Source organism: Lytechinus pictus, chromosome 7, assembly GCF_037042905.1.
Source record: "Lytechinus pictus isolate F3 Inbred chromosome 7, Lp3.0, whole genome shotgun sequence".
Lineage (NCBI taxonomy): Eukaryota > Metazoa > Echinodermata > Echinoidea > Temnopleuroida > Toxopneustidae > Lytechinus > Lytechinus pictus.
The window spans coordinates 1841956-1856472 of NC_087251.1; the positions used below are offsets into that span (position 1 = coordinate 1841956).

At 37.9% G+C, this 14517-nt stretch overlaps 2 protein-coding genes across 2 annotated transcripts; both read right to left on the minus strand.

Annotated features, from left to right (window-relative positions):
- Positions 1–2733: 2733 nt before the first annotated feature.
- LOC129265622 (uncharacterized) lies at positions 2734–4698 on the minus strand. Its single transcript, XM_054903596.2, has one exon. The coding sequence runs from the start codon at positions 4696–4698 to the stop codon at positions 2734–2736; it is 1965 nt and encodes a 654-aa protein (XP_054759571.2).
- A 5977-nt stretch (positions 4699–10675) lies between these two features.
- Positions 10676–14085, minus strand: LOC129265621 (radial spoke head protein 9 homolog; the record flags this gene model as incomplete). The annotated part of the gene is made up of 4 exons (XM_054903595.2): positions 10676–11512; positions 11913–12059; positions 13448–13577; positions 13903–14085. Coding segments are annotated over 4 exons (624 nt in total), but the record flags the coding sequence as incomplete, so codon positions are not given.
- Between the last annotated feature and the right edge of the window lie 432 nt (positions 14086–14517).

The following is a 14517-nucleotide window of genomic DNA, read 5'->3' on the forward strand; positions in this document are numbered from 1 at the left end:
GGTAAATAACAGAGTGCAATTAATAATCAAATAAAAGTAATCAAACTTACCAAATATGGCTTTCTGTTTCTTTCTGTATACTGGACTGGACACAGTCCTTTTCCTTCGTAATACTTAAACAATGACAATTATTTATAACACGCGCGCAACTATTATGATTATTATTATTATTATTATTATGCGCAAATATACATGGCAACCATGACGCAGCAATCAAGATTAAAATTACACTAATTACATCACAATTAATGCGCGCAATGCGTCGCAGTAACATGGCTCCTTTAACTGATTATCCAAAACAGTTACTTATATATACTTATAAACTTCAATTAGAAATATATATAGCGCTTGCATAAAAAGAATAACACTATAAACCACTATTAAAAAATAACAATAAACAATAAAGTATTCATGCTTTAGTATTATGCTTGCATGCTCTCATCACAGTTTGATAAGTGAATAATTCTAATATATCGAAGTTTCAAGCGTTCGAAAGCAAATTCAGGTCAAAACTATACGATCAAATCATAAAATGATAAATAAAAGAATGCATTATATAATATTTTGAACGATATCTGAAAATATAGCAAGACTTTTTTTTTTCTTTTCAAATGCATTTCTTTTTATCCAATTTGATTCTTGAAACATCAAGAAGATAATATATTAAATTTGTATATGTATCATGCCAAAAAATGCACACTGCAATATAAGCAATGTTTCGCTCATTTGGTTAAACAAGACAAAATGAAAGATCACATATTCAAATAGCACAGAAACAATTTCCCAAGCTATCAATAACTTTGCATATCAATCTGCTCATTGCCTATTGATATAAAAATAAACGATAATAATATAACAGTCTAATTGTTCTTGTGTTTGGCTCCTTGCGGGGGAATCCCTAAATGTCTTTCGCGTGGATTATACTAGCCCATGTGAAAAGCAGTCTCTTTCTGTTATAGTGTCAGTATCACATTAAGAACAAATCTAGTCATCTGCTAGGATCAAAACGAGCTTATGTATGGGTCTTTCCAAAAATCTAGGCTCATGCTTACGTTTACCGTCTTTTCGAAGATCGCGATCAGCCATGATCAGTTTCACTTTACGAACTCGGCCGTCATCACATTTGTAGGCTTCTGTCACTCTTCCTAGTGGCCACTGACTTCGAGTATCGCTGCAGTCTTTTACAATAACGATGTCGCCTATCGCGAGGTCACGCTTTGGATGGACCCACTTCTGTCTTGTTTGGATGTCTTGGAGATATTCACGCTTCCATCTACTCCAGAATTCGTTCGCTAGATTCTGCACACGACGCCACCACTTCCGAGCATATACGTCTTCTCGCTGAAACTTGCCTGGGGGAGGCATTACAACTTTTGCCTTCATGGTTAGAAGATGGTTCGGAGTCAACGGTTCAGGGGCATCTCCTGCACATAGATTAGCTGTAGACAGTGGTCTGGAATTGACAACTGACTCCACTTCAGTAAGGAACGTCTGGAAGGATTCATCATCTAGTTGTGACCCTGAATTCATTAAGAGGGGTTCAAGGACTCTGCGTACTGTACCAATCTGGCGCTCCCAAACTCCTCCCATGTGAGATGCACTCGGCGTGTTCATCTGGAAGGGTATCCAATCAACTCCATTCTCTGGTAGATACGTCTGGATAGATTCCTGGTCCAACTCTCTCATTGCTTCCCGCAACTCGTTTCTAGCGCCAACGAAAGCAGTCCCTCTATCAGATCTGATCTGTCTGACTGGTCCACGACGAGTGAGGAACCGCCGGAGGCAGTTGATGAAGCTACTGCTTGTGAGACTATTTGCCGCTTCTAGATGAATGGCTCTCGATGCCATACAAGTGAAAAGTACTCCATATCTTTTCACAATACTTCTTTTTTCTTTGATGTTGACAGGTCCAAAGTAATCCACAGCACAGTATGTGAATGGGGGTGCCGGTTCTAGGCGACCTTTTGGCAGATCTGCCATCTTCTGTTGCTGCAATGGTCCTCTCATTTTTCTGCACAAGACACACTTTGATATGATACTGGAAACTGCAGAAGAACCACCAATCACCCAGTATCCATTTTGTCTCAGTTGATTATGTGTGATTCCTCTTCCCATGTGGTTAACCTGCTCATGCTTGTGTCTTATGAGCAATGTCGTCATATGAGAATTTCTCGGCATGATGACGGGATGCTTGATTTCGTCAGGTACGGCAGCTTTGTCGATTCGTCCACCAACTCGCATGATACCATCACTGCCAATGTATGGATCTAGACGATATAGAGAACTGATTGGCTTGATTTCACTGTTTCTCTTCCTTGCTGTTTGTCTGTCCTTTTGCTCACCAGAGCCTAAGTTGCGAAGTACCATCAATTCGTCACGAAAATGTTCTATTTGCAAGTTTCGGATTACTTCAGTTTCTGCTGCATCGACTTCTGCAACTGTCAAGATAACACGTTGGAGTGGACGGTTCAATTTAGGGCTTGTCTTCCTCTTCACTTCTCTCTTTCGTAGTTTACTTTTGAACATCATACATAGTGCTACCACTCTCTTGGCACGTTGCCAGCTTGAGATATGCTGGAGGCGACTAATCTCGAAGTGGTTGGCTCTAGCAGTCATTGTAGACAAAGTCGACACATGTCTAACTTCTGGGTCATCTTTCTCACAGCTGGCTTTATACTGCTCTGTAGGAATCTTGAATTCTCCTTTCTCATGAAGAAACTTCGGTCCAACCATTCAGCGGCTACTTTCAACGAGCTCCTTTGCTGTCATCCCTCGAGACGCCTCATCAGCAGTGTTGTCTTCTGTGTTCACATAGAACCATCTTTTGGGGTTTGTTTCGTCATGTATCTGTTGCACCCTATTTGCCACGAAGACATGGAATCTCCTTGCTTCGTTACGAATGTAACCCAAGACCACTTGACTATCTGTCCAGAAGAATTCTTGAGGTTTAGCCACTGTCAATTCTTTCCTTAGAAATGTACTCATCTTTGCTGATACAGTGGCAGCCGTCAGTTCGAGTCTGGGAATAGTCATCTGTCTGAGTGGGGTTACTCTTGATTTGGCTGTCACGAGAGAGCAACACACTTTGTCCTCTTCATTCACCAGGCGAATATAAGAGCACTGTCCGTAACCATCAAAACTTGCATCTGAAAAGTGATGTAACTCTGTACGCTTTACTTTGCCGAAGTTTGGAGGCTTGTAGCATCTTGGGACGTTTAGTTTCTCGAGTTCACTTATTTCAAATCTCCATTTCTCCCACTGTGGTCTGACGTCATCGGGTAAGGGGCTGTCCCAATCAAGTTTCCTTCTGCAGAGGTCCTGGAGAATGTGCTTTCCTCTCAGAGTCACTGGACTTGCAAGGCCGATAGGGTCATAAATTGAGCCAACAGTGGATAGAACTCCCCGTCTAGTAAGAGGGCGATCTTTAAGCTCAATTCGGAACTGCAATGTATCACTTTCCACGCACCAGAATACACCTAATGCTCTCTCTATTGGTAGTGGATCAACTTCTAGGTCCAAGTCAGCAATACCCTTAGCTCTGTCTTCGATAGGAAAACTCTGCAGAACCTCCTTATTGTAAGACATCATCTTGTGTAATCTCAGTCCAGCTTTACTGCAGATTGCTTGACTTGCTTTCATGACACTCACGGCTTCATCTGGGGTTGCGACTGACTTAAGTCTGTCGTCGACATAGAAGTCATCTCGAATATATGAAGCTGCATCGGACCCAAACTCAGCTTCGCCATCATCTGCTGCTTTCTTGAAGCCATAGTTAGCACATCCAGGTGAGCTAGTAGCGCCGAATAGGTGAACCTTCATCCTGTATTCGATCACGTTTTTGTTTGGGTCACCATCTTCCCACCACAAGAAACGGAGAAGGTCCCGATCTTCCTCCGACACGAAGAATTGGTGAAACATTCCTTTGATGTCTCCAACGACAGCAACTTCTTCTTGGCGGAACCTGCACAGTACTCCAACTAAGCCATTAGTCAAGTCTGGTCCTTGTAGGAGGTTGTCATTGAGTGAGATTCCTTCACACTTTGCTGAGCAATCAAAGACCACACGTATTTTCCCTGGCTTTTTGGGATGATAGACACCAGTATGGGGTACATAGTTTACCTTTCCTTGTTTGTAGCTAGAGGGAGCCCTTTCAGCACATGTTTCAAGCACATCTTTCATGAATTCTATGTAGTCTTCCATAAACTTTGGGTTCCTTCTAAACCTGGCATTTAGTTGTTTCCATCGGTTCTCTGCTACTTTGCGATCGTATGGTAGCGATGTGTTAGGCGTCTTGAGAGGGAGGGGCATCTCATAATGTCCGTCTGGTCGTTTCCTTATTCCTTTCTCCATGATTCGCAGGAACTTCTTGTCCTCCATTGAGATAGACTGCCCTCCCATGTTTTCATCAGCAAAGTCCTTCTCGAGAATCGCAATGACTTTCTGCGGGCAGAGGATTTCTTTCGCTGTTGACGGGACTGCAAACTTCACGCTCTCACAACTTGTAGCTTTGTTCCAAACAACAGCACCTGAACTTTCAGATGTCAGGCAGACTTTTCCAATAATTCCCCAACCTAGGAGAGATTTTTGAGCATAGGGATCATCCTCCCCTCCAGTGATTACTTGTCGAGGCCGGATAGCTCTTGGGTAATCGTTTCCGATCAAGAGTGACACATCAATGTTTCTATCATAGGGTATCATTTCATCCGCAACTTGACGAAGATGAGGCTAGTGATTTACCACCTCCTTCTTGGGTATTTGTGACCTGCTGGCTGGTATTTCCTGTCTTGCAAAGGCCACTGGTAGTTGAATTACATGCTCCTTATTATAGTCTTGTATCTCCAGACCCTTGATTTTCTTACTTTCGATGTTAGAACTTCCATGCATTGTTGTCAGCTGCAGATTTGTTGAAGCTCCCTTTACGCCGAGTTTGTCACGCAGTTTCTCTGACATGAAGCTTACATTTGACTGATCATCAAGCACTGCATACACAAGGCACTCTTTACTTGGATTTTCTTGATGTCTCACCCAGACTGGTACAATCATACTATGATCTCTGCCGTTTTGATCCTGGATTGAGCATACTGTAGTACAGTTGACAAAACCTGCATGCTCAGTCTTCTTGGTAGCATAGTGTAGACAGGACAGATGGCTACCGCCACATTCCTTGCACGATCGTCGATCTTGGCACTCCTTGATACGATGACTATCTGTCCTCCCACATCCCATGCACAGTCTCCGCTTGAAGAATGCCTTCCGGTCATACATAGGCTTGGTGACGAAATCATCACATTCATCTAGGGTATGGTCTTCCTTACACCAAGGACATTTTGCATAGCTTCCATTTTTCGACCATTCCGATTTTACCCTCCTTCCATCTGTAGCGAAGGTTCTTGCTTTAGGACCCAATGCTCCAAGACTTCTCGAGGTTTCTCTGAGGCCTGCAAGTTCAGGGATGTTGGCCTTGTTAGCTGCCCTTCTCACAAACTCTTCGAACTTTGAGAATGATGGATATTCTTGTTGGTCGATGTTTTCTCTTTGACGGTCAATCTCATCTCTCCATCTTCCTTCGAGATATACAGGCAATTTCTCTAGAAGTTTGGCATTCTCCTGTGGATAATCTAAGATTCCAGGAGATTTTACTGATTGCTTTGCTGCCTTTACTTTTCCTAGGAAATCTGCGAACTCCATCAAACCGTTGCAATCCTTTGGTCCTATCTTTGGCCAGGCGGCAAGTTTATTCATGTAGGCTGTGCTAACGATGCTTGGATTTCCATATCTCTCACTTATGACACTCATCACTCTTTCATAGCCATCTTCACTTCCTATCAGCATGAAATGCTGGACGACATCCTTTGGTTTTCCTGTTACATAATTATTCAGGTACATCAACTTGGTGGTAGATCCCATTGGCTTGCTATCTATCATACTTATGAATGCATGCTTCCACATTGGGTAGGTCATGGGGTCTCCATTAAAGATGGGAATGTCTATCTTAGGTAGCTGAAGAGATGCCAACATTTCCTGATTAGCGGCACATTGTTGGAGACTTACGTTGCCGAGCTGAGTAACACATCTTTCCAGTGATTTGGCAATATGCTCCCATCCTGACTGTTGGGTAGAAGGTACTTGGAAATTCTGCGGCGACTGCCCCGCTACAAGATTTGGAGGAGGCGTTACATCTGCCTCGCATGACTTCAGAAATCTTTCCATATCAGCTTCTTTATTGATATCAAGTCCTTCCAATAGGGATGATTTCTCTAATCCATTCTCCTTTCCAAATTCTTCCAGCACTTCTAACTTAGCTTCGTTTTCTGCGAGTTCTATCTCGCAGACTAATGCATCTTGCATCTCTTCGTATGCTTCTTGTGCCATCTTGGCTTTTCTTTCCATTTCCTTTACTTTCTTTTCCTTTTCTTTGAAAGACAATTTTGCTTGCATGGCGGCGGCCTTCTTTTTTAACTCCAACATTTCCAGCTCTACAGAGACCGCTAGACTTACTCCGGTCCTCGTGGAACTGCACTTTGACTTGAGAGATCCGCATTCTTCCTTATCACGCTTATCTTTTCTCTCCATCATGTCCATTGTCAGCTTTTTGAATGTTATTCAGCTTGATGCTTAATTTGAATGTTATTGTGGCTGTGTCTATAAAAGAGGAGTTTCCAATAATATACGACGAATGACAGGACAAGTTTCATACGATTTAAAGAACTCTTTAATATAGATGATTGTCGATTAATGATCGTAGAAATATTTTGTAGATTTAGCGTTGCAGATAACATTCTGAAAATTATAAAACAGATATACAAGAATCATAAATACACAGACATATTATTTTCTCGTTTACACATTAGATTCATATTTACATAAAAACAACATTCATTCATCATTATTCTCATAATAAATATTTGGTAAATAACAGAGTGCAATTAATAATCAAATAAAAGTAATCAAACTTACCACATATGGCTTTCTGTTTCTTTCTGTATACTGGACTGGACACAGTTCTTTTCCTTCGTAATACTTAAACAATGACAATTATTTATAATACGCGCGCAACTATTATGATTATTATTATTATTATGCGCAAATATACATGGCAACCATGACGCAGCAATCAAGATTAAAATTACACTAATTACATCACAATTAATGCGCGCAATGCGTCGCAGTAACAATATATATATATATATATAACTCTTTGATTTATATATATATATATATACATATATATAACATTCTGCAAGTTCTGCAAGCAATTTGACAAATTGCATTTTAGCGACAACAGACCTTTTAGTAAAGATGGATTGGGTTTTAACAACATGCCATATCCAGGATGGAGTTTTACAAGCCGTTTATTTTTATAAATAGTATGATCTTTATGAATAACTAGATGTGACGTGCTATATAATTGAGTCAAGAGTATAGTATGGCATAAATTAATTTACGCCTGTATCGTCTTTCAACTAGTTATATTCAAATAACGGCAAAATATGGTCCTTACCCTGGTGATGTGTTTCACCTGTTACAATAAATTGTTATTTTATCGGCATCTGCTATAAGTGAGACGTCTGCATTTGCCTTGTCATGTTTGTAGAGTTTCATGTAACATTGCGAACAGCCATTTGCTGCTAATATTGCTATATTCAAATAGGATTTTTTTCTTCAATTCCTTGAAAGTTCTCGGTTTTCGGTACATTAGATCAATTTTCTAATAGAATTATTCATGCCAGCTATAACAGACTCTGTCAGATACCTGATGTAATTACATAATTGCTATATTCATCATTTTGAACCTTTTAAAAACACTTTGTTTAAAAGTGTTCAACTAGCAGCCGCATCCCCTCAATGGATTTTACATATTTGATCTTGATCATGATTATACAAGTGATCAAACTATCAAATAAAGATTCCCAAAAGCTTGGTGAAGGTAAATGGAGATTCAGTTGTGACATTCTAGACAATGAGCCGAATACATGAAAAGTAGCAGTTTCTTTTTCTAGCAATTTGGTAGCCTTTGCTTGAATTGGTATATACATGTATACGAATAAGCAATTGCTGGTAACAGAAAGCTTATAACTCTTTGAGTTCGAACTAGTGTGACTAACAAATGTTTGCTCAGAGAAAGCAAACTAAATCATATGTTCAATTTCCCATTCATTACCATTATATGCTTGTCGCCTGACCATTCACTCCTCTCGTGCAAGCACATGCCACTCCCCTCACTGGCCATCCGTTGCCTCGAGCTAGCATTTGCGTTTGGTTTAGCAGTCAAGCCGAGAAAAAAAATGAAAGGCAGCTTTATTGACTGCCATATGTGGATAGCTTACATCTTTCTTTATTGTAACCAGACAATCTGGCAGGTATTCAGTTTCGTCTTGAAATGAGATATTTTTTTATTTCTAATAACTAATTTCATTCGTGCAACATTTCAGCTACGTTCTTCCTAAAATATGATTCCGAAAAGTAAAAAAATCAGATTGTGCAAAAGCTTGAGCTCGCATAAGATAGCTTGAAAAATCGTTAGTAAATGCAAGCGAAATCATCTTTTTGTGCATATCTTTAACGCTTGACTACTTGATAACTACCAAAACTGAGTTAAACATTGGAAATTGTTACTTGCATACACTCTTAAAAATGTTGGGCAACATGCTGTCCACACAACAACTGGTTAAAACTTTATCAAATTCCCGGGATCCAATTCTGGGTAGTTAAACCAGTAATGTGTGCTTTGGGTGAAAACTACACGGTATTGGTTGAAAGCTACCCAGAGTTGGATAATTTTTTTAACCAATTGTTGTGTGGACAGTATGTTGCCCAACATTTTAAGAGTGTATGAGCCCATTTTCTGTGTAAGTTGATATCCCAGAATCAGAATTCTACTAATAAGTAACTTGAAAAAACTGACCAAAATAACTTTGGACAAACATGTAAATAGATTTTATTTCCTTGATTAGCTCGAATTGATCTGCCAAGGGTTTGGGGAATTTTTTATATTCATATAGAAGAAAATAAGTACAGGAGATAAAAGAAAAAAAATACATCATTAGTTACATATTTTGATAAAGTAATTTATTACAAGAAAGGAATACATCCTTAACAAACAAATAAATAATTGGACAACCTTTTCAAAAAACAATAACGTGCCTTTACTGTGTCACCTTTCATGTGTAACATTGAAATAACATTCACATACCTTTAGAAGAATACTTAAAACATTGTTTCTGACAAACTAAATGAACTTGATGTTCCTGCAATAAACAGATAATTCAGAATTGGTTTGCAATTACATGGAATGTCCTTTCTAAAGATAAATTGGTGGAAAAAAACGAGGAAAATTTATGAAAATTTTAATAAAATCAGTTACAAAGCTTCAAAGTTATTGATTGAAATTTCCAGCTTGTAGCTGGCACAAATGTCATGTAATATCAATGTTAGACACTGCAATTTCTTATTTGTTCATGACTGCTGTAAAATTGCTTCCAGGGGCAGCACTATAACAGTGTGGATGGCCTCTACACCTTTATGATTTCCTCAGTAATCGGGGGAAATATAGACTGAAAAAATATTTGTGTTGTGTATTTCTATATTAACCATATTATTCAATAAAATAATGACGTTTCCCGTTCCTTAGGTGCCCCTGCCCCCGCCCCCCCATCAAAAATGGCATACCATTTGTGAGATATATTATTCATACTTTAGTATAATAAATTAATCAAAGAATGAAGGTGTTTCCAACAAAGTGACTCATGCATAAATATATATATATATATACATATATACTGTATATAAATATATATATATATATATATATATATATATATACTGTATATACAGTATATATATATAAAGTTGAGGCCAGAAGTTTACATACACCCAGGAAATTGAAAGGAAAGTTGACATTTGCCAAACATAAAATTTACTTTATCGTACAAAATATTTGCGCTATGACAAATTTGATATCAAACAAATGAGTAAATCATGCCCCTTCATCACATTGCTTTGTCATCATGAGCTGAAAAATATTTAGGTGTCATTTTTTCCCAAAAAAATCTTCATATTTTGGACGAATTAAAAATAAAAACTTGACGAAAACATTTCATATTTGTGCTAGTTACTTCTCAACACAAACATTTCAGATACACTTTTTTGTTCAGTGGTGACTTATCATGATAGAAAATGTAATATAAATCAGAGATTTGACATTTAAATATTTATATGAAACGATGTTTGAAAATATAATAACCATACATTTGGCATGAATATTACTTTTTTTCTTCAAAGAAAATTCCACCTGAAATATACTTTAATCCCAACGGCGTACCAATCATGTGAAAGAGCTTAATTTGCTCTTTCATTTGATACCAAATTCGCCAAGGTAATATTTCTATTTATGTGGCAAGCGAACAAATTTCACTGAATTCCATTGGGTGTTTGTAAACTTTTGCCTCAACTTTATATATTTTTTAGAGACATCAAATATCTAATTTCAAAACGAATGCTGACATGACATTTTGATTGATGACAATGGTAGAAGACACAACAATGATAATAATACTCAGTTCTTGTATAACACATACCTTAAAACATTGCTATGTGCTTCAACACGGACATGGATATTATTTATTGTCCAGGCAATAAATAATATGCTGAGAAGAATGACCATCTCACACTGTGATAATAAAACGTACCTCTCATCAAGTTTATTTACATATTTACATAATAAATGAAGGATGAAATGGCTGTAATATATTACAGACAAAACTGTCAAGATCTCATATTTTCAATTAAAGATTTTGTAAAAAATCGGACACAGAAGGCCTTAACATAACCAGTTAAACTATTTTTTCCTAGATGACATATATGTAACACCTTGGCTGAAATTCCCCCATAAACCAAAATATAAACTATTCATTTTTTCTTACACTTGAAATTGGACAAACAAATTGCTAGTTTAATACACACAAATAAAGTGTTAAACGGTAAAATCTTTTATTCCTTTCAAAGTACAATGAAAGGTTTAGAATTGAATGACCACAGCATAAATTTGTATACATGTGGTAAATATAAATGCTTTGATTTTTGGCTGCCTCAGGGAACTAATTTTTCATGGATTTCCATAGCTCTTCAACTCCAAATTTCTAAAGTCATTTCTATCCTCCCCCTGACATCAAGTCATTTGTAAAGATAAAAACTCTGTCAAATACATGTACATGAAATAACATTGCTTAACATGTATCAGTAAGAGCTCTACTGCGGTAAAAGGTTGAATTTAAACATGCAGAAAAGTTGCTCAGTTTTGGGGCTTCCTTACTTATTTTTAAAGAGTCAACTCAAGACAAGAATCTGACTCAAAGCATGAAAGGAAGATCCTTGTTCTGTTCTCCTGTACCACTGTAGATATAACCAAACTTTGTTGAGCTTGGCACATGATAGAAACTCAACCCAGGCCAAAGAAGACTGCGTATGATTACCAGTCCACTCCCACGTGCAAAGTCCAAGGACCAGGAACCGCCTAGAACGGTAATAATAAAAAACATTTCTAATATAAGCAATTGCACTAACTTAAGTGTTATGCAGTTAAAGCAGCTTTTGCAACTACATGTATATAAAGACCGCAATGTCAGATTCAATCTTGAATTGTATTCCTTTTCAATAAAAGTGACCTGCCAGTAATCTAACACCCCTTTTCCTTTCTCCCTTGGCAGTTTATATCAAGCAACCATGTTGAGTGAAATAAATTCACAAATCATTGGATTAAAAGAAACTTCTTAACAAACATAAAAATATGCCATATTAAGCATGTTTGATCTCGGGGAAAAAATGGCAGAATATTTTACCCAATACGATTTTAATGTTGGGATGAACCACATACTGAAGTCTATTCCCGCAAACTGAGAAGTAAAATAACTTACCTCTTGGAATGTCTTCATGGATAGCATCTAGAAAGTCTATTGATTTATCAAGGTCAGCTTTCTCTAACAGAGTCTTCTCATTCAATCGCACTGCCTCTCGGAAGTGGAAGTAGTTGTGAAGCTTCCCCGCCTCAGTGACAGAGAGTCCTGACCATTATACATAAAATAAAACAAAATACTGGTAATCTCCATACTGAACAAAAACGGTGGAAACTATGTAAGCATGCTCTCTATTGTTCTAAATATCCTTGTTGAACAAAAATCATTGACATAAATACAAAGTGTTGTACTACTGGCATGCTGCAGTCATAATTACCCCCAAATCCATAAAAGTCCCTGTGATAAGTTTGCTTTCAGACTGAACTTTCATTGACCTTCCACCTTTTTAATGAGTTCAAGTCTAAACCTTTTTTTAACTTTCCCTGCGAATTAAAATTCTACATGCATATCCCCTAACTGTTGAGCAATGGGGGAAACATTAAAACAAAGTAAGACTAGATGGATGGGTGATTGACTGTACAAATTCATGTCTTCATCATTCAAAAGAATAAATACATGAGATTTGAGCTACCTTGACAAAACAAACAAAACATTTTTATCAAAATAAACTCAGAAGGGAGTGTATCATAATCCAAGGCAAAAGCGATTTTGTGTCTCGCCCACTTATGAAAATAACAAGAAATATCGTGATTTGCGAGGGCACGCAACAGAATTGTATCGAAACTTCATTGTGAAATGACTGGGATGGAATAACACTGAAAATGACCGTTGACCTTACCATGTGACCTCCGACTGCAGCATAACATGCAGGTCGCCTAAGTACATCTACCATCCAAGTTTTGTTAAAAAGTGACTGACGGTTGCGGAGTTAGGTGTCATAAGAGAGTCTTGCATGTTAACTTTAACGTTGACCTGAAAATGACCTTTGACCTAACCATATGACCTCCGACTGCAGCATAACATGCGGGTCCCCCAAGTCCATCTACCATCAAAGTTTGGTTGAAAAGTGACTTACGGTTGCCGAGTTAGGTGCCATTAGAGTCTTGCATGTAAACTTTAACGTTGACCTGAAAATGACCTTTGACCTAACCATGTTACCTCCGAATGCAGCATAAGATGCAGGTCCCCCAAGTCCATCTACCATCCAAGTTTGGTTGAAAAGTGACTTACGGTTGCGGAGTTAGGTGTCATAAGAGAGTCTTGCATGTAAACTTTAACGTTGACCTGAAAATGACCTTTGACCTTACCATGTGACCTCCGACTGCAGCATAATATGCAGGTCCCCAAAGTCCATCTACCATCCAAGTTTGGTTGAAAAGTGACTTACTGTTGTGGAGTTATGTGTCATTAGGTTTGTGACGGACGGACGACATTTGGATCCCTAAGTCTCGCCTTCACCTCTGGTGGGCGAGACAAAAATTCAGAGATAATAAAAAAAAGATTACTTTTCCACCAGCTTCAGTTATGAAATCATAAACTGGTTTTCTTTATTCAAAGACAAATTTTATTAAAAATATATACTACCCAGTACCCACCTTCAAAGCTACGATTTTTACAAACAAGGTTATTAGGGTTCCTTGCGTAGGCTCCCCGTGGAACGATGGCTACCTCCTCATCAATCTTTGCGATCATTGCTGCAAGACGATCTTCTTCCTTGATCATTATCTTTACAAGAAAAAAAAAATATACATATACTAGTAGTTTTGAATTCACCCAAACTCACATTTGTTTAGATTATACCAAGATGTATTGCTAATTCGGTAATCCAAAATATATTGTCTGATCCCCCCCCCCAAAAAAAAAATATATATATATTTATATACATGTACAGTTTGCTTTACAACAATTATAATAGTATAGCATACATGTATTTCAACCCTATTTTGGGGATTTATATCTTGCTTGTAATATTTAGGTTATTCTTAAAAGTCATTAAACTTTATGGACAGCTTTATGAAATAGCACACTAGTATGGTTTGTGTTCTCTTACCGTATTTTCTTCCTCTGTAGCATCTTCCCCTTCTCCTAACTTCTGAATTTCTATGTGTTCATACTCGTGTGATGGATCTCCAATGAAGCGGCCTTTTACCACTGAACACTGGTCCCGAATTGCTTGAGTAGCTTGTGGTAGAAGGCCCCATGTAACACAGTCAAGACTGTTGGACAATGCAAACAATAAATGGGAATATTAACATATGATCTTGAGTCTTCTTCACAGCACCAACCTTACAAAATGATTTTCTGCAAAGTATGTATCCTTTAAATCTATTATTTCTCACTCCAAGATCTGACATGAAGTGTCATGTATACAGGTGTACTTTGAATGGCCCTACAAAACCTAGACAGAAGTCTTCTCACTGCTGTGTCTCTAGATTGTGTGCCAAGAATAATGACCATACTTATTAATTTTTTTGTAGTGTAAAGTTACAATGTTTGATATCAAAATAAAGTTTTAAATACATTTGTTCAAATTCATACCATTTTATTGAAAGTTGGGGGTGATAATTGTTTTCAGATTGAGGGGGTGGCATGTTAATGTAGATATCAGCTCACATAGTCTGAGAGCTTTTGAATTTGAGACCAAAGCTCAATGTAGAATAACCTG